The sequence below is a fragment of the Oenanthe melanoleuca genome, chromosome 4 (genome assembly GCF_029582105.1).
Source record: "Oenanthe melanoleuca isolate GR-GAL-2019-014 chromosome 4, OMel1.0, whole genome shotgun sequence".
NCBI lineage: Eukaryota > Metazoa > Chordata > Aves > Passeriformes > Muscicapidae > Oenanthe > Oenanthe melanoleuca.
In genome coordinates, this window is record NC_079337.1 from 1,590,549 (window position 1) to 1,618,528 (window position 27,980).

The following is a 27,980-nucleotide window of genomic DNA, read 5'->3' on the forward strand; positions in this document are numbered from 1 at the left end:
CTTCCCGTTTTCTGGTGGAGGCAGCGTGGGATCGTGACCTCAGCGTGGAGGGAATGGAGGGGGGTCACGCACGGGTGGTGCAACCCCTTGTGAATTAGCTGTGGCTGTTCCACTTGGCTGCACTGATGGAGCAGTGGTGACAGCTGTTTCCAGCTGTGCCAGACTGCCTGCTTGGCCAGAGTCTCCTTGGTGGTGATTTGGGATAAACGTGCCCAGGTGAAGCCTGTTCATCCCCGGCCACACATGCAGGAGTGGGTTTGCCTCCAAGCCACCTCTGCTGCCTCAGCACAACCTGGGATCTGCCTACAGCGTGGGCAGGCTGAACCTGATGGCAGGGAAGTTTTTCAGAGATGTTCTGCTCACCTGGGTTCCTGGAGGCTGGATTCTCTTGCTGTTGGAGCTGATTATTGGCTGTGTGTGCCCTCGTCTTTCAGCTGCGTGTTGGCACTTTTCACTCAACAGCTTCCAATGTTGGGCCTGATAAGCATGTGGGAGGGAGAGGTCTCTGTCACAGTCTGTCTCTGAGGAGCTGTTTGAGACATGTTGTTCAAACAGGACGTGCCTCGTGCTGCATGGGTCTCATTCCCAACTTGCTTTGCAGAATGACACGCTCTGGAAGCCGGATTCCTGCCAAGCCTGCCGATGCCGGAGCAGCGTTGTCACCTGTGAGCCTACAGCCTGCAGAGCCCCTCAGTGTGACTTCCAGAAGGTAAGGGGCCAGTGCCTGTGGCTGCCCAGAGCCAGGCTCTGTGTCCTTGCACCCCTCCTTGGAGTGAAATCATGTGGTGTGTGGAGCCTTTGTCCCCTTCCCAGAGGCCGGGTGCTGGAGCAGCTTGATCCCAAAGGAAGCCCCTGAACTGGGCTCGAACCTCCCAGCATGAGCTCAGCCTCCAGTCCCCCTTCCTTTGGAGGTGGGCTGGGGCTCCCTGGAAGGTGCAGATGGGCACTTTCCACTCTGCTGAGCAACAACAGAGCTGAGATTGTCTGTCTTCCTGGTTCTTCTTCCTCGTGATGGTTGCTGAGCTTTCGTTGTCTCCTGCTCGTCTTTGTCTGGGCCTTCATTAATTGGCCATGGAATTGGTCTTGCATTAACATCTGGATTGCTGGGGTGGAGTGCACAAATAGCAGTCAAAATGAGTGTTTTAAAGAGGCTGTCAGTGTAATTATATGGCTTTGTGAAGTGGGTTAAAATGTTTCCCAATATGACAGCACTAATGAGGAAATAATTTTGATTCTTACTGGTTTCCCTGTTATTTTTGCTGTGCATTGATTATAGCTAGACTGAACTGGTAGGATTTTTTGTGCTGAAGAGGAGGGAAATCAAGAGCTGTCATGGCACACCTAATGAGTGCACCAGATAAAATTATAAAAATCAGATAAATGAAAAGGTAGCAACTTTAAAGGTCATAAAAGGAAATAGGTTTATAGTGTGAAATGAATCTGTGTGTCTCCTTGAAATGGACAATCTTCAAAATAAAATATTTTAGTGTTCCAAAAATATCTGGTCGTTGAAACATTGAAAAGGATCACCAAGGATCTCAGAAGAAAAAAATCCTTTCATGCTTGAAGGCTAAACCACCAATAGAAAAGCAAGGTCAGAAATCACCTTCCCTCTCCATAGTTTATTTCTTATCTACTCATTACGAGATTTATGCAAATATTGCTGATCTTGTTTCAGCAACATCTGTCCCACGTTTCTCAGTGGCCTTTTAGTGAAGAATCTTGAGTTTTGTCTTGAAAAGGTGTTTCTATTCTTTGAAAACTGGATCAGCTGAAGAAATCCCAACTGTACTCTTGGGAGTGTAAATTCTGCAGTTATTTTGAGAGTAAAATGTCAAACACATAAAGTGCTGTGCCACCTCTGATAGTGGCACCTGGGAATGTGGTGTAGCAGCATTCTATATTTCACTTGAAATCTTCCCTTTCTGAACTGAGAGCACCAGCTCCAGCAAAGCCTCATGACTTCACTTTCATTTTAAAGTCCCTGTTTGATGTCAGCTGTTTATTGGAATCTTGTTTGTTTTTTTTTAGGGAGAAGTGCTTCAAATAGCCTCCAACAAGTGCTGCCCCAAGTGTGCCTCCCGAGCTGAAGGATTTTGCCAGCACGAAGGACAGATCCACAGTGTGAGTGCTCTGCCCAGTTCCTCAGCAGGGAGCTGTTTTTAGCTCCCTGTTTGTTTCAGCCAATGAAGGATGCTGAGCTGGTGTGCAGGGGAAGGACACATCATTGCATTTATATCCTGTCACTGTCAGATAGTGGAGTTGAGCAGGAGTTTGGTCAGCAGGGTTGCAGAAAGGGAATGTGTCACTGAGCAATTGTGTGTCCTGCATGGCTTAATAGGAGAAATTTCCCCACTTGTTCCTTCCCTTTGGTGATTCTGTGGATCACTGAGACAGTGCAGTAACATCAGAAGGGGAGCAGAGCACAGTGAACTTGACATATTAGCTGTGCTCAGAGGAGGCTTTTCTCTCAGCAGCCATCTCTGCTGCTGGAGATTGATTGCTGCTCTGCAACCTGGGTTCTGTATTCTGTAATCCTGAATTATTCAAGAAGCAGGTTCTGGGATGTGGTTTCACCTAGGGGGGCTGAAAGGCCAAAACAATCAGAATAAGTGTCTGGAGATAAGAAAAAAAATCAAGATTCATGGGTAGTAGTTAATGAATCATGTCAAGCAACTGGCAAATGTAGAAAAATGGCTTAACAGCAAACTCAAGTCCTATGTGTGGTCTCTTAGAGACTTTTCTGTTTGACAAGAGGCAAGTCAGGTCCAAATCTCAAGAAATATGCTAAAATGCCCAGACATATATACTCTCCTCTATTCCAGCATGAGGCAAGGCCAGCATGAAGCTGGTACAAGCTGCACAAAAGCTGGAGCAGGAGGGGTAGCACACCCATCCTCTTTTCATGTTTCTTTGTGCCTGTCATTTGGTGGTACTGCCTCATCATAATGCATTATATTTCTTCTTGTGCTGTTCCTGCATTTTCTGCTGCTGTTCTTTTGCTGCAGCTTTTGTCTTTTGGCTCTTTTTGAGCCTGTTTTTGGGTAGGCATCCCCACAAGAAGGATATGGACATATTTCTACCTACAGTGGCAACTCCACTGTCACATGGCCAGAAAGCCACTTTTTATCAGTGCCAAGCCTCATCCTTGAGACAGGAGGAGCTTGAAAAGGGACAGGAGTTATTTCCAGGCCTCACTGTGCTCTGTGTGCCCCTGGTTGTGTTGTGTGCAGCACGGCACGGAGTGGGCCAGCTCGGGATGTGTCCGGTGCTCCTGTGCCCACGGGAAGGTGACCTGCAGCCCCAGGACCTGCCCAGCCCTCACCTGTGGACCAGGGGAGCTGCAGGACACTGCCCAGGGCTCCTGCTGTCCCAGATGTGTGGGCCCTGGTGGTGAGTACTGGCTGGTTCCTTTGGTCTGACCTCAGAACCTCCTTTTAGCCCCAAATCTGGAAAGCTTTTCTTTTCTGGTTCAGTTTTGTGGGGAGGACTGTGGGGTCAAGCATGTCTCGTGATTCCCTTTCTGTCTTGCTGCTGTTACATTTTTAATGGCTTCACCCATGGGCCAAGAGGTGGGGACAAGCTTTAAGCACTAAGCAGATGTGCCTAATATGTTCTCATTTTGGAGATTAAAATTGGGAAAAATACCTCAGGTATTTCCTATGCACCTGCACTACAAGTTCCCAAACTGCTTCTTCATCTGTTGGATGCCTTTTCTTGTAGAGTCCCAGTGGGAGAAGTGCATCCAGAGCTGTTAATTCACAAACCCCATGGGAACTGGTGGAGCTGGTACCCTCTTAACCTGCTTTGACAAACTGCAGTTTTGAATGCTGAGATGCACAAAAGCTGTGTTTTGATCATGTGTGACAGAAAGGACTTAAAGGGCATTGGGAAATAGACTTTCCCCTTGTTTTCCTGTCCCTTAGAGCCTTGCTCCTTCGATGGCCACGTGTTCCAGGATGGTGAGGGCTGGAGCCTGGGTCGGTGCTCCAGATGTGTCTGCAGGGATGGTGCAGCTCAGTGCTCCACAGCTTCCTGCCAGCCTCTGCTCTGCAGCCAGGTCAGGACCCTCCAGCCTTCTAGCAATGTTCCTCAGCACCTCCTTCTCACTATGCATTTCTCATACTGGGGACCAAACCAGCAGGCAAAGCTTCTGGGTGACAAGTGGGTGATTTGGAAAAGAGTTATTTGACCTGCAGAGATGGTGTGATGGTGAAGCCTGTGTGTCTCTTCCCTGATACCTTCTTTCCCCAGCATTTTATTTTTATCATCCCTTTTCTGGTTAATTAGGCACAAATTCTGGCTAAAGAAACTGCTTTTTGTTTACTACTAAAAAAAATGATCTGGAGTTGATCAGGAAATGTTTTTATTTCTGTTGAGGGAAGGAATGAAAACACAAGGTTTATCATGGGGTTTATCTTCACAAATTTCAGTGCTTGGTTTGCAGCTGGAAAGTTTGATTTGCAGGTCTTGTTACTTTTTTTTTTTTTTTTTTTTGTACAAGAACTCTGGAAATATGTTTGAGAGTAGTCACCTGTGGATGAATTTCCCCTTTTGCCTTCAGGAGTCCAGAAATACAAGGCATCAAGGCATCTTGAACTGAAAGACAAGTCTCAGAGCAGTGTTCCTTCCACGTGTGTATGTTTAGAAAACAACAAAACTGAGGAGTTAGGCAAGCTCATGGTTTTAGTCCAGTTAGAAGAGCAGGGACACTGCTGTTTTCAGGATCTTTGCTGTGGGCAACTGGTGAGTTTTTAGTATTTGTGCTAAACCACAACCAAAACTCTACAAGACTCTACACAGCATTAACACAGGGTTAGTAAAGGCAGCAAACTGTTCACTGTACTCCTGGGCAAATCACTCAGTTTTTGGAATCTTGTTATTGTATTGAAAGTGCTGAAGGGTTTGACTGGTGGATCTTTTTCATTGGGCCCATTGTACCCTTGGTGTACTCCTTTGCATCAGCATGCATGGAACTGGCTCCTTGTAAATCCTTGTCTCTGACCTTCACTTTATGTTTCAGGGAATGCCATTTCCCAAGTGTTTTTAGGTCTATTACCATGCTCCAGTGATGAATCCAGAAGCTCCCTGACTGAGAGCTCTTCATTGAGAAAATCAAAAGCAGTATTCATAAACCTTTTTCTCTGTTGATGCTTTCCCAGCTTTCTGTTACTGGACCAGATGTCTGGACAATTAACACTTTTTTTTTTTTGATAGAAGAAACCCCACCTGTTAGTGCTGTGTGTGATAATTGTGTTTTGTTTTGTCCTGAGATATTCCATTAGTATTCATTTACTAAGTACTCTGCATGAAAACAAATTTATGCCTGCTTTAGATCCCTCCTTTCCCACTCCAAGTGGACTGGTGTTACCTGCTGAGCCATTGCACTAATGTTTAATCAGCTAATCAGTAGGATCTCATTTATGGCATCAGGAGGGACTGTGGTGTTGCTGTGATGCATTTGAGAGTAATTGGCTGCCAGCATCCAAGTTAATGCAGCAGAAAGCCAATTCTGATGGTGTTCCAGATATTTCCTACCAAGGACATTTTCTGGTGGAAGGGACATGAGCAGGATGTGCAAGAAACCAGTTCTGGTCTCAGTCAAACCTAACATTTTCTTGCATGGGCCTTTATCTCTGTCCCTTGTTTTGTTCCCCACTCCATCAAAAGTCAAGACAAAATTTCTCCCAGGATTAAACTCTCATCTTCCATCTTTCAGATAACTTTGCTCTTCTTTAGGTGCTGAGGGAGAAGAATGCCAAAAATCCCTGTTGCATGCCACCAAAGTACACAAAAAAGGTTTTCTAACTGTTCTGGGAAATCTGTCCTTGGTAACTTTTGTACCAAGTCTTCCACTTTTTCTCTGGAAGCTCAGGATTTGACTGATGGACAAGATGAGATGGTGGTGCTTGGCATTTCTACTCTGATTCCAGCCCACCAGTCTGTCTTGTGATCATCCTGGTGTGGCTGGAGGCAGATGCTGATGAGCAGTGCTGTTCCCATCTGTTGGGTGTACATTGACTGGGAGCAGTGGAATTAGACAGGTTTTGGATGGTTGGAGTTGGGGCATGCAGGAAAAGTTACATTAGTGTGAAGTGCCAGCCTTTTCAAACTTGATTTAAATCTGTCATAAAAAAACTGAAATTAGAAAAATACAGTTTTAAGCATAATTTAGCATCTGCAAAGACAGTATGGATGGATTTAACTAAAACAGAGCAGATGCCTGAGAGGTGGTGAGTATAAATCACACCTTCAAAACCTCAAAATGTGGCAATTCCAGAAAAAAACTTCTCTCATTCATCTCCTGCTTTATTGTGCTTGCCTGCATAGCTCTATATTTATTTTTTTCCTCTGTATATCTGTATGCCTGAATATAATCACTTTATGTCATGTGTATGAATTTATCTGCATCTCTCCCTGTATTCAGACCTCAGTTGCCATCTAAATGAGCCCAGGAAATGAGGTGGAAAAAAAACATGTTTCAAGCCTTAGACTCTGCTTTTTGGGCCAGAATGAAACCCTGAGTGCCAGTGGGTTATCCCATGGATTCTAAATGCCTGGAATTCCAAGCACTGATGCTGATCCCATGCTAACTGTTCACACTTTGTTTCCCTTATCTCTGCCTTCTGTTTAGGAGGAAGTCATGGTTCTGTCTCCTGGAAAATGCTGCCCAGAATGTGTCCCAAAGCCCTGCTTGGTGTTGGGAAGAACATTCCAGGTGACTTGTGACAAAGCACACCAAAACCACTCATGATTTTTGGCACACCTCTGTTTCCCTTCTCCCCGGCCTCTGTCTTCCTGCCAGCACTGATAGCTTAGTGCAAACTCCGCTTTTTTCCCTCCTGGAAAGGCAGGAGAGTTGAAAGAAACCAGGACTTGATAAGGATTTGCTGGCCAGCAGAAAGGAAGTTTGCTGTGCAAAGCAGATGAGGCACTTTGATTTCACACTTGTTTTGAAGGAGGAAAGCAGAAAGCACTGGTGGTCAAAGTATTTATAGCTTTCATTGTGTCCTCTGGAATTAATTGAGTGCATTATTTAATGAATGTGGGATTTTCTGTCAATGATTTTTTTGGCTAATAATAGTAGTACAGGCCTCCCCAATGCCACTAGCTTGCAATTAATGGGAAATACACCCCCACAGTGTCATCTAGACTTCAATCCCTCTTCTTCCTGTTTGCTTAGCATGTAGAGATCAGCATTTTTTTAAGAAAAGTTTTTTATCTGATACAGACATGCAGAAGGAGCCATCATTCCATAAGCAGCTCAGGTTTCTGGAAGGAATTTGGTTGTTTTCCAAGAGTGTTTAACAACTGTATCCATGTTCTTTTTCAACAGCATGGGGAACAGTGGAAAAAACATGCCTGCTCTGCCTGCGTGTGTCAGAGAGGGGAAGTCAGATGTGTGAGGGAGACCTGTGGCTCTGTCACCTGTGGGCAGGTACTGAAAATCACCCACCTCTGATAGCCCAGCTGCACCTTCTGCTGTGCCAGGGCTGCAGACAGCCCTGCTCACTGCTGGCTGGTGTTTTTAGGGGGAGAAGAAGGTGCAGCGCCCTGGGAAGTGCTGTGAGGAGTGTGTGTCTTCCAAAGGGAGCTGCCTGGATGGTGGCACCATCAGGTACCACGGAGAGATGTGGAACAGCACCCACTGTGACTTCTGCGTGTGCCAGGAGGGGCAAGTCACCTGCCAGGCAGCTGAGTGTGCCAAAGTGGAGTGTGCCAAGGTGAGAAATGCTTCCTGCTCAAGGCTTGGCATTTCTAATTTTTTTCCCTCCCTTTTTCTTTTTTTTAAACTTGAGACACTTGAAGAACTGGCTCTTGATTTGTGCAATCCCCTCAAAAACATTTCACAGGGAAGGAGAGCAAACCTGGAACTTTCTGTGCAAGTTTGCACAGTGGGCTTCCATTGTGAAGCAAACCAGTGTGAATCAGTGACTAATTTAACTTGGATTCCCTCCCATGCTGGGTCTGCCTGCTGTAGAGGAGGGTCAGACACACAGAGGATTCAGTGGTGGTCACTGCATTTACCAGGAGCTGAACATGGGGGAAATGTGCAGGTCAGAGATGGTTAAAAGTTCCTTTTATCCTCGTTCTGTGTGCTTCAGATATGGAAGTCAGTGCTCTACTTTTCTTCATTTTTCCCATGCCACTCTTAGCATGGAAGTGAAGCTGGCAAGGTATTTTATTCCCAGTGCTGTTCAGTCCAAAGCTAATCCCCTCCCTGCCAGGTTATGTTATATTTGCTCTGCAGTGGATGTGCAAAATGCATTAGGTAGGGTTGAATGCTTCACCCACACACGTACAAATATGCTTTGAATTGGCTTCTTTTGCAGTGGGATAAGACTTCTGTGTTGTTTGGGCTGAGAGGATTGGGATTGCTCAGCCTGGAGAAGAGGAGGCTTTGGGGTGACCTAATTGTGGCCTTCCAGTACCTGAGGGGCTCCAAGAAAGATGGAGGGACTTTTTACAAGTGTCTGGAGTGACATGATAAGAGGGAATGGCTTCACACTGACAGAAAGTAGGTTTAAATTGGATATTGGGATCAAATTCTTCCCTGTGAGATGCTGAGGCCCTGGCAGAGGTTGCCCAGAGAAGCTGTGGCTGCCACATCCCTGAAGTGTCCAAGGCCACTTGTTCCTTCCAACCCAAACCTTTCTGTGATTCTATGGTCTGTTTCAATTGGTGGGCTCTTACCTACTACTCTACAGTGTCAGGAAAAGGGAAAGAATTGTGGCCTCCTGGGTTTTCTGTCTCAGTGGTGATGCTTTTCTGGTGACCCTGCCTGTGTGTGCTGAACCTTGAGCAGCACCACCCTTGTGGTGTGTCTGAGGTCCAGCCATAACCTGACATAATGATTTCACTGCTTTAATGAGTGTTCAAAGGAGTGAAAATCCACACACAGACTCCCAAACAGTACAAAAAAAAGATGCATCAAGGTATAAAAGTGTACATTCACCTGTGACTGTGCCTTTGAAACAGCCAAAATGCACTGAGTGTGGGACCCAAAGTCACCCCTGCCGTGGTGCTGCTGCTGATCACCCGACCTCCAACTGCACAGGGAGATTTTGCTGGATGAAAAGTTGTGCTTGTCATAAAATCTCGTGCACTTGCAGCTGTTTGAGCGAGCTGCCTGCGTGCTCCTGGCTGTAAATTGGATCATTTACACTAATGATGATGGCCTGCTGTCATGGCTCAGTGGGGAGGATTAGTTAATATTCATGCTCACATCTTGGGTACTGACAAAAAAAAAATCCATTATTCAGAAAAGCCAGGGGTGTTTTCCAGAACAATAGCTGGAGATGTTAACATGTAGGGTTCAAAACTCCTCAGGTCATGTTCAGTTGTAGTTTGCCTCAATTGTGCAAGATGTGCACTAATTAATTACAAGAAAATGTGTACTCAAAAAGCAAATGCCATGGTTTTTTTTTCCTTTGTATTTTCCTTCTGCAGTTGCACTCTCTTTATTTGGGCACCTGCCTCAATAAATCAGAGCTGATGTGAAGCCAGGAGCACTTGGATTTCTCTCTTCATAAGGCACTATTAATTTCCTGGTCACATCATCCTACTGGAAGTGAATGAGGCCACAAATAGGAACGACAAGGGGTTTAGCTTCAAACCCTTTCAAACAAACTTGTCCAGCAAGGTGTCCGTGGTGATTCTGACCTAATCCTCAGAAAGCCATTTTCAGCAGGCTGTGAGCATGTTCTCAACCTGGAATATGATCAATCTCTCTCCAGCAAAGCCACAGAGTTATCTCCCACAGCCTCTCCCTTTCCTGAGCCTTGGCAGAGCAGCACAGCTGCATTTTTTGGGCAAGGCAAGCCAAGCCGTGTTCCATGGGTAGTTGCTCCCAGTTTTCCTGTAGCCTGTGTTTATGGATGTGGGTGGGGATGGCAGAGTTTACAGTACACTGCAGTGACACGAGATCCAAACCCTGCCAGAGGCATTTTGGAGTAATTGAAGAGCAGAAATGTCTAGAAGCAGCAGAGAGAGATTTAGGTCGTGTGTGGTCCTTGGTGACTGAGAACCAGATGGTTCCTCCTCAGTTCCCCTGCTCAGGAATGCACCAGGGATGTCAGTGTGGCCTGACTTAGGTGTTCTCCCCTGGTGAACCCAGCAGTGACCAGTGCTGCTGTTACCCTGTCTGTGTCTTCAATAATTCCTGAAAAAAAATTGAGTGGCACAGGGAAAATTGTCCTGGAACACACACCCGATTGACATCAGTCAGAAAAACTGCTTGGTAATCTTGGAAACCAAAGCTGTTTCTTGTGAGCTGTGTCCTGGTTCCCTAGGAAAAAGTCTTTTTTTCTAAATATTCAGCTTCCACTTGGCCACAAAGAGTTGTGGTGAATTGGGGCACTTTATTCTTTTCTCCTGCTGCTAAATTCTTATCTTCAAACTGAAGTTATTTAAGTGGAATCTGTGGAGCTGTACGGTTGTGACAATGAACAGGCTTTTTCCATCTGGGATAAATAGAGCATGTGCTTTGAAATTCTCTGGGGGAAGTAAAAGTAGAACATTCAAAATGAAGGTAAGCCTGTGTGCATTGAAATCTTGAGGTTGGTCCAGTGAAATCCTGGTGATCCACAGTAAGAAGGGGGAGTATTTCTCTGCGGGATTTAGGTATGAAGTAATGGCCTTATCACTGAATTCCAAGGCCTTTCCTGAGGTTTGTTCTGCAGCTGCAATAATTGCTAAGCACGTTTTTCAAACTGTACCTGCAGAGGTGGAGTGGGATAGGGAGAAGATAAGGTGAAATTAGATATTGGAGATTGCATTCCAGGGCAAGAGCTGTTCTGCCTCGGCATTCCACAGTGGTTTTGGCAATGTTGGTTCCGTTGGAATTGCTGCAACCTTTCTCTTCTTCACAGGGTGAAGAATTAATTCACTTAGAGGGGAAGTGCTGTCCTGAATGTATCTCCAACCATAGTTACTGTGTTTACAAAGAACATACCAAAGCTGTGAGTATCCTTTTACTTTGCAGCAAAAGTTCTGCTTGCAGAGGTTTGGAGGGGCTGGCTCTCCCTCTCTGGTCTGAGAAGGATATTATTTGCAAGTGTGGCAGAGAAAGAATTCATCAATACTGTCTGCAGATCACTTTTGCAGTTTGCACAAACACTTGTGTGCATCTGCTGCAGAATTTCAGTTTTCCTTGGTTTCCTTTGTGCAGTTCAATCAATCATTTCGCTTTAATATTTAATATCCCTACTCAGAGGTTTCCTGCACATTTCATAAAGAGAGTTGATTTTAATCCTCTCAAGTAGAAGCTACAGAGCTGGGGCAGTGTGTAGCTTTCTGCCAATGTATCCCACTGATTATAATCTTTACTGCAACAGGAGTCCATTATTAATATTTTCAAGGAACTTCCCTCTGAAGTTAAAGAGAAAGAAAACATTGATTATCTTGGTTTAAATATAACCGTAGTGGACTTTTCATTGCCCTCACAGATGAGGACTGGAACTGATAGCTAATCTTTGCCTACAGATGTTGGAAATGGGAAATCTAATATTGTTTGGGGCTTTTTTTAGATGCTGAGCCTTTCTTTGCTCAGATAGGTAAAAACTGAGGTGTGAGTTTTTTCCCAGTTGGTGCTTTCTCCTTTCGGGGAGGAAAGCTTTTTTTTTTTTTTATTTAAAAGGCGTGCTGTCTCTTTGTGTGTACCCCTCTCACCCGGTGCCTGGGAGGTGCCCTGGGTGAGGCTTTCCGTGGCTGCTGAAGCCGCCTTTGTCCTGCAGAGCGGGGCGAGCTGGGCGGAGGGGCCGTGCCGGGAGTGCGAGTGCCGGGATGCTGCGGTGACCTGCTTCCAGCGCTCCTGCCCGCCCTGCCCGCGGGGCAGCCGGCCCCTGCAGGGCAAGGGAGACTGCTGTCCTCGCTGCCAGCCAGGTACACAGCCCTGGAACCCCTCTGCAATCCCTGCAGCCTCGATCCCAGCACCGCTCTGATCCCCGCAATCTTATCTTCTCTCCAGTGATCAGTTGCTAATTAACTCCTTTCCATACAATCTAGTTCTTAGATAAGTTTCAGGCTCACGGTGGCTTCCCCTGGTTTAAGTGACAGCTTTCTTTTGGCATAAGTTCTCCTCAAATTTTGGAAGTGCTTTGTCTTTTACTTTTTTTTTTTTTTTTTTTTTTTCCCGGTGCTCCTTTCTGAACCCTAGCGTGAGTTTTGGAGTTTATGGGCTCCTGATTATTTCTGGGGAGTGGGTAGAAGAAAGAATGCGCATGCACTTCTATGCCACAAGCTCACCTGAGGCTGAATGGCTGCCAGTTAATAATTGTTTGGAAAGACTAGCATAGCCTTGGCTTATATGGTAATTTTGCCTATAAATTCCTTTTTCTCCAGGATGTTGTCATTCCCCTGGATTTACATTTCATGGCTGGGAGTCTTTAGCTGTGGGTTGCTCATTCTTTTTGGTAGCTCTTCTTGTTGCAGTCATATAACTTAGGTTTTATCAGGGTGCTCCAGTTAATGCTTCACCTCAGTAAAAAAGAAAATAGCTTCACAGTTTAATTGTGCTGGAGTGCCCGGGTACATTTGCCATCTTCTTGTTTTAAAGCTTGTTATTTGCTGCATGCTAATGGAAATGCAAAGCACTAGAGATAGAAAAGTGAGGAAAACTGAGTTTGGACTCTTCTAATGGAATTGTCCTGGATTTTTGAGAGAGAGCATTGTCTGCAGAGGTTGCTGAGGAAGGGATAGATGATACAGTGTTCTCAGCACCTCTCCCTTCTCTTTATCAAGAAGTGCCTCTGTCTGCTGGTTATCCTTGAAAAAGTGGCTATTTAGCTTCCATCATGGTAGCATTTTGAAAAACCCAGGCTTTGGAGTCATGGTATTGGACATACAGAGCCAAACCTGCATTTTTTGTGTCCTGAAAGGTAACTGGCAATTTCGCTTACCCACACTGCTCTTTTCCCTCTGCGTTTTTCTGTTTTGCAGTGATGGGGGATGAGAAACAAATGCAAAATGCAGCCTGCAGCAGTTCAATCTGTGAGCCCAGAACACCAGCCCCTGCTGCATCTGCTTCCATAAAGCCAGCAAAAATTGATTGCTGCTTCTCAGAGATGTGCTGGGAGAAGCTGGCAGAGAGAACCCACTCCTTTTCAGCCGGGGGAAAGCAAAAAGCCCTGGGCACTGCTGCATTTATGTTAAAACCAGCAAATATTCCCTCTCACTGAGAGCTTTTGGCTTGGAGCCTCGCTGAGAACACTTGGCTGGGAGCAGACAGGCTGTTTTTGTAGCTAGAGAAAAATTGTTCTGTTCTGCATCTCCCCAAGTACCTGCGGCCAGGAAGTACTGCTGTGGTGCTGTGGCATCAAGGTTTTTCTGGAGGGGGAGCAGTCTGCCACCAGTACTCTGACCTGGCATTGACACAGAGTAGTGACTTACTGCAGGGTTTGGCTTTAGGAATCTCCAATTCAGGTTGTTTCGGGCCATTAATTCCTGGTGACTTAAAATTTTTTACTGCTGAGAAACCGTGTGGACAATGAATACCCTTTTAATCAATTGCCTAGAAAATCTGAGTCCATATAATGACTAAATAGAGCAATAAAACATTGAGCCCCTTTGATATAACCTGGTGTATAAAAACCCACTCCAAAGCTAACACACCTTGTACCACCCCCTGAAACAAGCGATGAATTTCACTCTGATTTCAGAGGCGTGTTGTTTTGCTCATTTCTGACTGGCAGCACTGCTTCTGTGTGCTCCCCCTGTGGCAGGTGAGTGCCCCCCGGAGTGTGTGAGCTGCTCCCAGGCCTCTGGTGGCTGTGACTCCTGCCGGGACCCCAGGAAGCGGCTGCAGGCCGGGCGCTGCGTGGAGATGTGTGAGCGGGGCTTCTACCAGCAGGGGGGAGCCTGCCTAGGTAATTCCTTACAGCCCCTTCTGCTGCCTGCCATGGGATCCCAGGGGCTCATTCCAAAGGCATTGCCTGCCTTGGGTTGGAAAAGCATCCAGGCACGTGCTGTGCTGTAACCAGGAGACTTTGCGAGGTTTCAGATGGAAGCACTGGGGTTTGGGATTGATTTTTCTTCTCTTTTCTTTCTCCTGGAAGCCTGCAATGAGACCTGCTCAGCCTGCACCAATGGATTTGAGTGCTCCTCGTGCCAGACACCCCTGCTGCTGCAGGATGGGCAGTGTGTGGCTTCCTGTGGCAAGGGCTACGTTCAGGATCAGCTCCTCTGCACAGGTACCTCGAAGCAAAAGAGGCTGCAGTCCTCTGTGATGGCAAAAGCTCTACCTGTGCCATGAGAACCTCTCTCTTGAGGCATCTGCTGTTGACATAGATGTTAATGTTCACCCTAGAGTAAAGGAAGGAGTGAGTGAACAGAGGAACCGAGTCATGCAGGGTAAAAGTGATCACTGCTTGGGGAAATATTCATGACAATTCCTCAGTGGATCAGTTCTGTTGTGTGTTTCTTTGACTTCAGACTGCCTGTGCCTGCTCATTCCAGACATTTCAGGTTATGGTACTTTGAGGAGTATAGAAAATTGCTTGGAGGGCCAGGGGATTGGTAGGACTCAGGAAATACTTTCTGGGGAAGTTTCCTGCTTTGTTTTGCCATTCATTCGATCTATACTGTTCTTCCTGGAAGTGCATTGAGCTCACTGCTCTCAGGAAGCATTTTTACAAAGTAAATTGGTAATTCTATAAAACACTGAGATGTGTCTAAATCCTTTATCCTAGCAGTTGGAAAGACTGAGAGTAAGATTCAGAAGTTAGCTTTCTATTTGATGGAGCTATGACAGTGCTTTTATGAGCTTCCCCTCTCCTTTGAAATACTTAAAACTCTTCCCAAACTGTAAAGCAGCTGCTTGTTCATCATGGCAGTTTAATTGTTTTCTCTAAAATTAACACTTTTCCCTTCTTGATGTTGGCCTTTTTAGAGGGCTTCTAATTATTTCTGCAGCTCTGATTCAGCAGAGGGGTGGAGCAAATGCTTAACTTCTGAGCCATCACTTTAATTTCTTTGGAGCTAACCCTTCTGCTCAGAATTAAGTACAGGCTGAGGGCTTTTGGCACATTTCAGGGCAAAGCATTTTAGATGGTAAGTCCAGCTTCCTTTTCTGAAGTGGTTTCCCTTGGAGAGCTGGCCATTTGTGTTAGGTTTTGAAAGTCTGAAAAGCCTCTGTCCTCCAGCAGCCACTACAGCCCAGGGCACCACTCTGAATGTATAAATAGATAAGAGAGACCCAGTCCAAAAGAATTTATAGGCTTAAGTATCAAATAATCTTCTACTTCATTTGGTTTTATTTTATCATTTCCTTTCCACCTGCTCGTGGTGTTTTAATTGGCAGTGCCCATGTACTGCTGAAGGGATAGGGAAAGGCTAATGTTTCATTTTATTGCGGGTTTGTAGATTACCGATTGTACACTCCATCCAAATTTGCATGCTTCTAGCTGAATGTTGCTGGGAAAATTTGTTCCTCTTTCCTCAAGGGAATTGAACCAATTTGCTTTAGTTCTGCCTGGCTGAATTTTCTGCATAAAGTCAAACCAGTGGAGAAAGTCTTACATTTCAGATGCAGTCTGTAATCCATGGCCATTCACTCTTTTCCTTGTATCCTCTTTATTCCTGCAAATCTCTAATCAGATTGTTGAGAAGGGCCTCAGACTGCTCCCAAAGATTTTCCTCATAATGGTTTTAACATCCACAATAAGCATGTTCCAAAATCACAGAAAGGATGAACTAGACTGTGTTAATTGCTATAGTTCCAGTAAACTCCCTCTTGAGGAATTGGCTCTGGACTTGAAAGAGAGTTAACACCAGATTTCTTTCTCTATCCCCTTGTTGAAACACTATTGTCTGTATTGTAGAAAATCACACTGAATTAACCTTTCCTTTTGTTCATGTTTTATAACAGCTGGTCTAATTGAGCCTCTTTTGAATTTTTGATTACAGTTGTTTGATCTCTGCCCTATTTTAATCCTACACCGGGGCTGTTTTCCTGCCCCCATCCCTCCACTTGCTTTTGTGAAGAATTAAATCCATTAAGAGAAAGTAAAACTGAGAATAAAAGGTAATAAGTTCAGTTATGTAGCAGTGGATTTAAAGATCATGGCAGAGTGGTGATTTCTCCCTTGGCAGAAACACAGCTCTCCCACCAAAGGCAAAGCAAAGGGAAGCAAAAATAAACTATGTCTGTGTGGTAGAATGGAGGGCTCAAAGGACTTGCAGTGTTCAATGCTCTCACTGCATTTTTCTAACTCAATTATTTATGTTTCCAGGATTATTCAAAAGCCCAGGCAGAGCTGGAGTGTTTCTGCTTTCATCTCCCAAAATGCCGATGTTGAAGTGTGTAACTTGACACTAACAGACCCGGCTAACTCTGGAGGAAAGCACTTGGATTTCTGCTCCCTTCCTGTTGCTGTTCCCTGCTGTGCCTGGCTGTGGAGGATCCTCCAGAGTCCAGGGCTGAGCCTGGCTAGGCTGAGCTTGCCCAGCTCCCAGGGAGGAGTGGAGGGGAGAGGTGGAATCCCAAAGCCCAGCAGTGCCTTCTGTGTTCCTGCTGTGGCCCTGCCCTCCTGCTGTGGTTAGACCTGGGAGGGTTTCACCTGTTTGGTGAGCTGCAAAACAGCCCCTACAAATTCCAGCTGGAAATAGCCAGGGGGTGGGAGCAGCTTCCTGGCCATGCGGTCACTTGTGGTGATTTATTTTCACACAGCCACTTTGTTGCTGCAGGCCAAGATGTTTGAGCTGACAGTGCTCATGGAATGTTTCCATTTTCCCCTTGTTCTTTCTATGGAGTTGGTGCCTGGCTGTTTGGGTGAGGAGCAGCTGTTGAGCCTGGCAGTGATCCAGTGCTCAAAGAGCCAGGGATTCTGGAGTCAGGGTGTGTAATCATGGAATCACAGAATGGTTTGAGTTGGAAGGGGCTGTAAAGATTATTGTGTTCCAACCCCTCTGCTGTGGACACTTTCCACTATCCAGGTTGCTCAGAGCTCCATCCAGCCTGGTGTTGGACACTTCCTGGGATGGAGCAGTCACAGCTTTTCCAGGCAACCTGTGCCAGGGCCTCATTCCCCTCACAGGGCTTTGCCAAGGGCCAGCAAGAGCCAGCTGGTAACTGTTTAAAAACAGGGAAAGGAAAGGAAGGGAAAGGAGCAGCACCTCTAGGGAGGAATTGAGGACTTGACAAATGACTGGGAATGTTCAGATGTGCTGACATCCTGAGGCAGGTTAACAGGCAGGGGTCCCAGCTGTGCAGTGGGAAGTCTGCAATTAAATGGTCTGAGTCCTGGCACCCACTCTTTCAAAAACATGTTGAAAGTTAAAGTGAGCTCAGACGGGAGCAAAGCAGTCAGGTCTGGAAGGTGAAGTGAGGACATTTCGCTGCTTAGAAATTTACAGCATGAACTCATACTCTGCAGTTAACTTTCGAGTGTAGACGTGCCCTGAGAATCATCCAAGCTGGAATGGGATGCAGGTTTTTTTATCAGCAACGGAAATTATGGACTGGAGCAGGAAACTGTGCACAAGCTCTGCCTTGGGATGGGATGGTTGGTGTTCCTTGTGTTGGGATTGTGAGGGGAAAATCCTTCCCAGTACAGGAGGCCCAGGGTCCCTTTGAGATACCCCTCTCATTGGAGTGTTCAGGAACCAGAAGAGCCACAGGATTCTGAATGATCAGGGAGGAGGTGGAGGGAAAGAAGATGCAGGAGGGTGAGAAGGGGGAGAGCAAACAGCTAATCAAGACAAGAAAAGGGAAAATAAACCAAGGTGGAAGTGTGGAGAAGGAGCATCCAGAATGCCAAAGGACCATGTGCTGGGCATGAGCTCAAATGTCCTGTGCCTTGCCCACTGAACACGCCCTGTTCTAACCCCAGGTGTTCCAGGTGCCTCAGGCAGCAGTGAAATCCCCTGGGATGGGGTGTTGTGCCCCTCTGTGCCATATGACTCATGTATAATAATAATAATGTGCTCTTAGTTCTGAGGATGAGCTGCTGCTGTGCCTGCTGGTTTCTGCATTGCACTGATACTATTGACAGATGAGTTTTTCTTGGGTGACTGCAACTTCAGACGTGTTTGCAGGGCAAACATCAAGAAGTTCCCTTTTCTCCCAAATGCCACAGGCTGGGAGCACAAGCATGTGCCTGCCTTATTGTGAAATAATTAATTGAAGAACATCTTTGGAACATATTTGGGTGTAATTGAGGAAAAAAAAAACCAAAACTCCAACAGTTAAAAGAATTGTAATTTGCACTGTTCCTACAACACTGGTAGCACAGGATTTAGCAGGGATCTGTGCCCCATATTTTCCCCAGGAATTGCTCAAGCTGAGCATGTGAGGATTCCTGAAGTCAGTTCCTTCTGCAGCTGGAAGCACAGGAGTTGTTGTTTCTGGAAGCAGGCTGGCTTGTTTTTCATTTTGCCAAACTTTGCAGCCCTGCAGCACAGTTCTGTGTTTTTGCCCAGAGCTGGGTTCCTGTCAGCAGTCACCCCGAGGATCTGAGTTTTAAGTAACCTGTGATGGGATCTCTTCCTATTTCCCTTTGTGCTTGTGCAGCCTCTGGCACCAGGGACTTTACAGTTTTCCCAGCACTCCTCCTGGGCTGATAACAGCTGCACCAACTGCTGTGATCTGTGCTACTGTCACATCCACTTGCAAAATGCAGCTGGAAGTTGTCCTGGGGATGGCTTGGATGGAAGACCAGCAGTGGGCTGTGTTTGTTATTGTTCATCTTCTGTAGCAGTGGAAGCCTGAGCAAACCTGCAAGGAGTGAAGTGGTGCAGGCTCTGTTGTAAAGAGCTGCTTGGGAGAGGGTTGCTGGCTAATCCTACACTTCTCTCTCTGCCCTGCAGCCTGTCATGAGTCCTGCTCCTCGTGCTGGGGAGCTGCTGAGAGCCACTGCCTGTCCTGCAAAGACCCATCACACGTGCTCCAGGAGGGGCTCTGCCTGGCCAGCTGCGGCCAGGGGTTCTACCCAAAGGATGGCATCTGCACTGGTAAATACCTGGGAGAGAAATGCTCTGCACAAGCAGGAATCAATATTTCATTTAGCTGTGCAGCAGCTCAGACTTTATTCATGTCTGACAAGCCAGTGCACCTTGTGCTTTCATACCAGATGAGGCAAGCTGCTGTTTGTTTGTGAGATTATTAATTCATTTAAGCTAATCAGATGCTGAAAGGTTTTAGAGGTTTTTCCTCACTGAGCAGCTTGAAAACCTGAGCTGTTTCTGAGGGCTTGACAAATCCATTTGTCTGTGAAAAGAAAAATGGCCTTTGCCAGCAGGTTCCTGTAAATTTAATTATAATTCAGCATCACAGTAACTAATACCTGCACAGCAGATGTGCCTTGGGAGCTGGGAAGGTTTGCTGGGAAAAAGGGAGAAGTGGTGGCTAGAGGGAATTAAAAGTCAAAACAGATCCTGAAGGGGGGAAAAAAAATCTCAAACAAGGAATCTCACATTTGCCACATGCATTCCAGTCTAACCTGGATTGCTGTTGGCAGCCACCTCCAGCTGCTTGGAAGGACTATCCATGGTCAGTCAGGGCTTGCTGGGCTTCAGGTGTGTGGCTCACACAGGTGTGCCTGGGCCACAGCTCGCTAGAGAGAGCTTAAAACTGGAACATGGTGGCAAAATTGTTGCTATTTGTGCTTATTTGGGTGACCAGGCTCCCCTTCATTTTGGTTGATGCCTGTACCAGGCAGTTTTATTCACCTATGTTTTAAGTGTGCAGGCTTGAAATCTTATAGCTGAAAATAATTTAAGCTGAAAAGGAAATTTGACTTAGGTTTGGTTTTTATTGCTAATGGTTTCTTGAAACCCCATAGCTGTTCCTTGAAACCTCTTAGAGTCAGACCCTTCACCTTCTGCCAAAACCATGCATTTTGATACCCAGCTGGAGATCTGCTTTGTCTAGTGAAAAGAAACAGAAATTGGTTAAGTAAAATGCTTGATTCTTCTAAATATCCAGCAACGTATTGCCTTAGGGAAGCCAGGGTTCCATGGTGGTCTTGGACAGCAGGTCAGTTCACTTCTGAGCTGGTTGCCTGGGATAATATGGACCACAGGAATAGGTGAGAAAAATTATCATGCTGGACTTTAGCTGCATTTTCCCACTTTGAAGAAAAGGGGAAGGGAAAACTTGCCATTTTTTGAAATCACCTTCTCCCCCTCCTTCCTGAACAGTCTGGTAACTGCTGCTTGCTGTACACTGCCATGCAAAGATGTGTAGGGTGGTGTCCATGCATGGGGAGAGGTTGATGGCTCTGCTGCTCTCCCCCAGTTGAGTGCCTGTCACTGATGAGCTGTTCCCTTGGCAGCCTGTGGCCAGTTCTGTGAGAGGTGCTCTCCAGAGCCTGCCAGGTGTGTGAGCTGTGCTGCAGGGAAGCTGTTACACGAGGGCAAGTGCATCCCTCAGTGCCCAGAAGGACATTTCCCCAGTGGCAGTGGAAGATGCAGAGGTAAGAGGTGAATTTTTGCATGACCTTTCCTAGGATCTCAGGGCACCCTCCTCCTGTTGTCTGCTCTTCCCCAGATGAGAGGAGGGAATTTTGAAAGCACAGAAATGGGAGTAGGGACAGGAATGTGGTTTTTTTTTGTTTGTTTTCTTCTGTTCACTTGTGATGGGTTGTTTCAAATAACTTCTTTTCCTTGCAAAACATGCTGGGATACATATTCAGAACATTGTGTGAGTGAGAGTTTAGTACTGTTAGTACTTATTAATACATGGGAACTTCTGCTCTCATTAGTTCACCTAGCTGAGTCTCATTCCAGCTGGGATTTTCTACAGCTGGAGAAGGCTGTAGTCAGCAGCAGCACTCTGAAGGAGTGAAAATGGGATGTTTCAGCTCTGTGCTCTGTTTCTTCATCAGCTTGTCACGCTTCATGCTCCACGTGCGAGGGACCCCTGGCCACTCACTGCACCTCCTGTTCCTTCCCTCTGGCACTGCGCCAGGGCCAGTGCCTGGGGAGCTGTGGAGAGGGGTTTTACCAGGATCACAACATCTGCAAGGGTAAGCTCCCCAGCTGCTGGAAACCAGGTTTTGTTTTTACTTTATCCCCTACTGAACCAGTCAGCGCTTAATTCCTGCCTTCCCTGCGGATTGTTCTCTGCTTTGAGAAAAAGTGAATTTTCCCACATACTTTCTGCTTTCACTCCTGCAGGATTTAGTGATTTCAGGGACTGGTTTTTTTTTCTTCTCTGTGTACGCTGCTGAAATAAATGTACATTGCTTCCAGGTTTTTTTCAACATGTGTTAAGAGGTGGATGAAATTCCACATACACCTGGTATGAAATTCCACACATTTGTGGTATGAAATTCCATATACATCTCTTATGAAATTCCACACATTCATGGTATGAAGTTCCACACACATCTGGTAGATTTGCCAAGATTGAGGTAATTTTTGTTGTGGTGGGTAAACTGAAAATTGGGGAGGTGAATTTCTGCTTCATGTGAGCCCTTGACACTGTCAATTCTTGCTGTCCTTCCTAGTGAGATTGAGCTCACTGTTGCAGTTCCAGAAATTAAAGGAGAATTGGCTGTGGCACAGGGCTGCATTTTTTTATTTGTTCATCAGCTTTACTCAGGAAAAGAGCCGTTCCTTGGGGGCTCCTTGGGGGGAGTGATGTCAAAGTATTTTTCTAAAATCCTTGTTCTGTTGTCGAAAGCAGGACCAGATGCTGCTGGGCCTTGTCACAGTGTCTGGGAGAGCTGTGCCTTGTGCTTCTCCCTGGAGAGCTGTGGCTCTGATGGCTCTGTCCCCTGTGCCCAGGTTGCCACCCGTCCTGCCTGTCCTGCGCCGGCCCGGGGGCCGCGCGGTGCCTGCGCTGCCGGGAGCCCCAGCATGTCCTGCAGCCTCACCTGCCCGGGGAAGGAGCCCTGCATGGCCTCTGCCTGCCTGCCTGCCCATCCCAGTTCCATGTGGACAGCACAGGGGTCTGCAGAGGTGAGGAGAGCTGTTCACAGCCCTGGGGTTTGGGTGTTTTGGGGGAGCTCCTACTACGTTTGATTTGTGTGTGCCGGGAGCCCTGTGCTTGCCTCATGACTGCCATGAGTGTTTGAACTCTGAAACTTTCCAAATGGCATATCCTTGTACTTTTGAGGGAAAATGTAATCTACGTAAGGCTCATGACTAAAAGACTCTGGTACTTTCTTTTCAAATGCCTGTGTTCAAGCCTGCACAGCTCAGCTCAGCGTAGCCTCCTTTCCACTGAAGCTGAGTATGTGAGTTTTTGCACTGACTTACTTTGAAGCAGGATCAATCCTTAAATCCTTTTCAAAAAAGACTGAGTTTTCTCCTTCTTAGCCCTTGGAGCAGGTCAGGACATCCCTCAGCAGTCTTTTCTTTTGAGGAAGCTCTTCTGCTACATGCCCTGCAGCACACCTGCTATCCCTCCTGAAATACCAACTAGGAAGCATTTCCATGTGGGCTAGAGTTTGGAAAAGTGGGTAATGTGATGTACATTGGGGATACATGTGGTTTCCCACCAGTCAGAAAGATAGTGACTTAAGTAAAGTAGTAGTAGTAATAACAGTAGTAACACTACTGATGACTGTTTTTTCCTGTTGGATTCAAAAAACTATCTTTTAAAAGTAGACATAATTTAAAATTTAAAATTTTAAAGTTATTTTGATTTTATCTCTTTGTCTTAGCTCAGTGGAATGAATACAAGCTCATTTTTACCTGTGCAGTGATAGGAAACTGCCTGGAGTAATGCAGGGTGACAACAGAAGGTGATTTCAGCAGCTGTAAGTTTGCAGAACCCCAGAGCTCTTCTGGGGAGGACAACAGCATCACACGGTGTTGGTCAGCTCAGCTTTGCATTTCAGTAATGAACTGCATGGGTGCAAAGAAATACTGAATATGCAGCTGTCTCTGCTTCCTCCTTATCTTCAGGGACTGCTCTATCTTTACACTCCTTTCTACCTCTCACAAGCAGAGGATCCTGTAAAGGGAAAATACCTTCCTGTCATCCTTGGGAAGAAAGCAGTCTGGCCATATTTTAGGCAGTAAGAAGTGAAATAAGCCAGAATTAATTTGGCTTTCTGTGTGTCCTTGTTTCTCCCTTCCCTTCCCTGCAGAGTGCCACTTCTCCTGTGCAGGCTGCGTGGGGAATTCATCCCAGGACTGCACAGCTTGCCCTGCTTCCCTGGTGCTGCTGGAGGGCAGGTGCCTGCCCACGTGTCCCGAGGGGCTGTTCAGCCGTGGGGATCGCTGCTCCTGTGAGTGCCCCTTAGAGATGCTGGCAGGTTTTATGGAGCTCTTCAGGTATTTTCAGGGGAGAATAGCATAGTCCAATTTCAGGGAATGGAATCTCCTCCTAATGAGAGTGAGATGTACACTTGGAATCATAAATTACACTCAGCTTCGCTCCTCAGGACTCTTTCCCTGATGATATTTTGAGCTTGATTTCAGAATGGTGTTCCTAACTTATGTGCTGTGGAAAAAACTTCAATGGGCAACACTGAAATATAAAATGCTTTTATTAGGCAAAGCCTCAAATTTAGAGAGAAAAACCTTTCCTAAAGTCCGTTGCTCTATTTATTCAATTTATTCAGCCGAGGAGCAACTCTATAAATAGATTTATTTGGCAGGCTATTGGAAAGATTCATCAGTTCTGAGATGTGCACTGCCACCTTAGAGCTGAGGTAACTGCTGAGTGCTGCTTTATGTGGTTTCATGCTTATATTAATGTCTTAGAAACAAAATTTCAGTGTCAGGAAACTGGCATCTTGCAAGCTGTGTCCTTTTACTCATAAAGAGCTTTGAAAGTAGTTTTTAAGAATTTTTTTACTAGCTGTTAGCTGTAGTATTTTTATCTCCCTCAGATCTGTAGCATGGAAATCTGACATCTGTCTTTGAAGCTGGAAGGATGCAAAAGCAGTCCATGAAATATTTTTGAGAGCTCTTAAGCCACTTTCTCTGCCATGCCTTTGTTGAGATTTTAGCAGATACAGTGGCTAATGAGCTGCCAGGGCATTCCTGCTTTAGAGGTTTCAGTTTGGGAGGGCTTGGTGGAAAAATCATTCCTCAGTTTTCCTCTCCTGCATATAAAGCTCCACAATGATGTTCATATGGTCCCAAGAGAAGTTTATCTCCCCTGTGCCTCCTACTCTGGTTTTTTATATGCACAAGCATATGCTGGAGGGAGGAATAGCAGGGCCAGTCTCTCTTTTATATTGTGTGTGGATCTATACCTTGATTAATGCAGGGAACAAATCACATTTTTTTAAACTGACAACCCATTCCTCATCTTGTTTATTCAAAATGAGGATGTAAGAGCCTTCCAAACCACAGCCCTGCAGTCCCTGGTGCCATTAGACCATTTTATGCCCATGTTTTGTAGGAGTAAATGATGGTGGGAGCTGGTGCTTTGGGAAGGGAGGGGAGAGAGGGTGCACCAGGAGCATAACAAGGAGTGTTGACTTTCTTCCTCAGCCTGCCATCCATCGTGCAAGACATGCCATGGCCCCTCTGATTGGGAATGCTCAACCTGCCACCCCCACGCCACTCTGGATCGTGGGAAGTGCAGGACAGGCTGCAAGGAGGAGCAGTACCTCAACCTGGTGGGGTATTGTGTGGGTGAGTAAGGGAGATGATCTGTCTGTGCCATTAAACTGCTGCTTCACACTGCCAGGAAAGCTGCTTAGGTCCTGCTCAGACCTTCAGGAAAAGGAGTTCAGTTAAAATTTGTGATCCAAAGAAGCAGTTGATGGGGCCCTAAAGGAAAGCTGGCACAGCAAGCATTGCTGTGTGCATTTTTTGGGAGGTAATAGGATTTCTGGATGGGGGTTATGCTGTGTGGGTGCTCAGTGCCTGCACTTAAGCCCATCATCTGAAACCACTGATTGCATTTATCTGTTTAAAAAGAAAAATCGCTTCTAATCCGTCACACAGACACGTATAAACATATCCTGGGAACTGCTCCAACAATTTCTGAGCTTTATCAAGCCATTTTTTTTCCTTTATCAAGAAAAGCTGCAGTGTGTGAGGCTTAATCCAGGCTGAACAGTTCCAAATGAGATAAGGAATCCTAAGAAAAGGGAAAAATGCATTAGAAGTAATAAATATATCCATTGAGAGGCTATTGTTCTCAGTTTAATATGATTTCCCTTCACAGAGCCTTCTCTTTACTTGCATCTATGTCCTGGATGTTTTTTTTTATGAAAGATTTGTTTCTTTGCTCTGCACAGCTTAATTCTATGAACCACTTCTTCATCTTCCTTTTAAACAAGTGATTGTTTTGTCTGCAGAGACAAAAAAAGTGTGTGAGGAGAGAGCAAGTGCTGTGAGAACCCTTGCAGAGGAACATAACAGGTTTTTTGCCTTGGAAAAAAAGTTGTGCTTTGGCCCCAGATCTGCAGTCTAAAGTTGTTGCTGCTCTTTGTGCTAAATTTATGTCTGGTGTTTAAGCAAAGGATGTTTGTTACCAGTTCTCCTAGAGATAAAGAGTTCCACATCCAGGTTGTTAAGTTTCACTCATTCTTCTCATTCAACACTGATTGAAATGCTGAATTTGCCCTTACAAGTTATTAATTATCAGTTAAAGAGCAGCTGTCCCATAAAAGAGAGCATTAAAACTCCTGACACTCTCATAAGATATGATTTGCATCAGAATCTAACAAAGCTTTTCCCTTCACTTCCCAAAGCAATCTATTTTTACAATTATCTTCCCATTTATCTTTAATTCCCGACCCTCCAGGCAGAATTGTGTTACAGCTTATAGGGCCTGCTGTGCATTATAGTCACCTACCACGCTTTATGGACCTGGAGGGGAAAATCTTTCACAGAGGCTGGAGAAAACCAACTGTCACTCCAAACCATTGCCTGGGAATTAATGGTGTTATTGTACATGTGTTATTGGTGTATTGCATGTTACCTGAATGAGGAGTGGAGCATTTGCCTTGTTAATAGAAGAAACAAAAAGGTCATGTTTTCAGCAGTTAATCAAGTAAGCATTTCACATTTAAGCAGAAGAAAGACAAAATGTCCTCAGCTTTCAAAAAATCAATGAGTCTCTGAGCTCTGTTTTGGGCACACAGAATTTGTGTTGATTCTTCCCTGAGAGTGCTCAATTGATTAATTTTGTTTTATAGCCCTAGTGTATGTACAAGAATGTTCTTGAGGCTTTAGCCATCCCCTGTTGGATCTTCTGTAATTTTTGTTTTCCCAGTTTGAAAACTCTGTGACTTCCCTCTCTCTCTTGTCCAACTCAACTTCAGGAACTTTTGCAATCACCAGCACTGCTGAAGGTCTTGTCCTGCTCATAAACCCCTGCCCCAGCTGTTCTGATTTGAGCTTTCTGTGTTGATCTGGAAGCTTCCCTGTTGATCTTTTCTTGATTTTGTGGAAGGGCAATTAGACAAATTGCAGGGGGACTGGTGTGGAAGAAAACTGTGAGCACTAGCTGATGCAGAATCCCTTGTCTGGTCTGAGCTCCAGCTGTATCTTCCAGCTGCAAGGGAGCTCCCAATCCCTGTGTTCTGCAGCTCTTGCTTTCTTAGGCTGTGTGCAGTTGGGAAAATGTTCAAAGCTAAGCCAGAAGAGCTCACTCAGGAGGGGGCCTGTAACAAGCTTTGCTGCCTTGCTCTTAAAATTCCAGAAGGGATACTCATGACAACAAGAAATATACTCAGTTCTGTAAAATTAATGAGCTGTTGCTGTCCTTTTAGAGAGACATTGATATCATCACAGGGAGCTGGGGTTTGGCTGAGCAGAGCAAGAGGGGCTTAGCTCCACTTACTCACTGGCGTGCAGCCTCCTACAGAATCAGCAGCTGAGCTGCCAGAGGAGGAAAAATCCTCTCCCTGCTTTGCTCTGGGCTCCCTTGTGCCAGGCACCATCCAGCTGGATCTCCTCCTCACTGCAAAGGGAAATCTCCCACAGGCTGCAGGCAGATCCCTGCCAAATTCACTTTGCTTGTTTGAGTGGCAGGTTCCCTTTCAGGTCTTGGGAAAGAGAGACAAGAAAAAGATTCCAAGAGCCAAAACAAGCCAGAAATCCTGGTCAATGTTGCATACCCTTTTAAACCAGCCATGCTGGCTTGCTCTCTGGATTTACTGTGAGACCAGAAACTTGTTGCATGCACTTTGAGGTGCCTATAAAGTGTGTGGTGTTTTCAGTGCTGACTTTTAGTCAAGCTCTGTTGTAAACCTCAGGTCTCACCTTAGAGCACAGCACCAGGAAATACTTTCCTGGAGAGCCCCTAAGAGGGGTGATGTGTTTAAACAATATGAGCAGGTGATTGCTAAGCTAATGGTGGAGCTGAGAGGCAGAAATGCCACTGGTTTCCTTTGTGAGCATTCACAAACACTTCAGAGATGGTTTTGTCTCCCCAACAGCCTCTTTTGCCTTTGAACAATCTGTAACAGATAATTTCCATATAGGAAGGGCACCATTTTCTTGCTTTATTTGCTGAGAGAAAGCTAAAAAGGGTGTGGAGGTCAAGTAACTCTGGAAATCCATGTAGTATTTCCATCCTGCTTTACAATGAAAGTAGCTTTATCGGGAAATCACTGATAGGGAAGGTGATAGGGGTTATTTTTGCATAGAGGTGAGGAAGGAGAAATCAGAGCCAGCTGGAAGGGGAGCAGAAAAACATTTTGCTTGGAGAGTGGGAGGAAAATCAGCAGTCTCAGATGACAGACTTCCTAAAAATCCAGTTTGCATACTGGAAGGGGTCTAAGGGAATTACCCAGCTTGTGTTGCACTGACCTGCAAGCAGCTGGGGACATGAAGGCTCCAGAAAAGCCAAATCCCACAGGCTGTAAGGAGCTGGAGGGAGGTCTGACAGTGAGAAAGCAGAAGCAGGAAACAAGTAGGGCTGTGGGGTGTTACTGAGAAGCACAAGGAAAACATCCCCCTTCTGTTAGTCCTCGCTTCAAAGGGATCCTGCTGTGAAAAAGTGAAATCATCTCTCCCTAACAAAGCAGTTCAGTTCTTCCCTCACTCTCTCACTCGCTCCCCAATGTCCCTCAAATGCACCATGAGCGTCAGCCCTGGGTTTTTTGTTGGTGCTGTGTGTG

General features: G+C 45.8%; 1 protein-coding gene across 1 annotated transcript in view; it reads left to right on the forward strand.

The window, feature by feature from the left end:
* Positions 1-27,980, forward strand: part of FRAS1 (Fraser extracellular matrix complex subunit 1) — a 102,434-nt gene that overhangs the window by 30,806 nt on the left and 43,648 nt on the right. Inside the window, exons 3-19 of the mRNA XM_056490553.1 lie at positions 602-709; positions 2,032-2,124; positions 3,234-3,393; positions 3,927-4,060; positions 6,635-6,718; positions 7,337-7,438; positions 7,533-7,724; positions 10,872-10,961; positions 11,736-11,883; positions 13,722-13,865; positions 14,055-14,189; positions 18,805-18,948; positions 20,271-20,411; positions 20,823-20,963; positions 21,727-21,900; positions 23,037-23,177; positions 24,394-24,537. Of these exons, the coding sequence (XP_056346528.1) occupies positions 602-709; positions 2,032-2,124; positions 3,234-3,393; positions 3,927-4,060; positions 6,635-6,718; positions 7,337-7,438; positions 7,533-7,724; positions 10,872-10,961; positions 11,736-11,883; positions 13,722-13,865; positions 14,055-14,189; positions 18,805-18,948; positions 20,271-20,411; positions 20,823-20,963; positions 21,727-21,900; positions 23,037-23,177; positions 24,394-24,537 (2,275 nt within the window). The remainder of the gene's footprint in view (positions 1-601; positions 710-2,031; positions 2,125-3,233; positions 3,394-3,926; positions 4,061-6,634; positions 6,719-7,336; positions 7,439-7,532; positions 7,725-10,871; positions 10,962-11,735; positions 11,884-13,721; positions 13,866-14,054; positions 14,190-18,804; positions 18,949-20,270; positions 20,412-20,822; positions 20,964-21,726; positions 21,901-23,036; positions 23,178-24,393; positions 24,538-27,980) is intronic.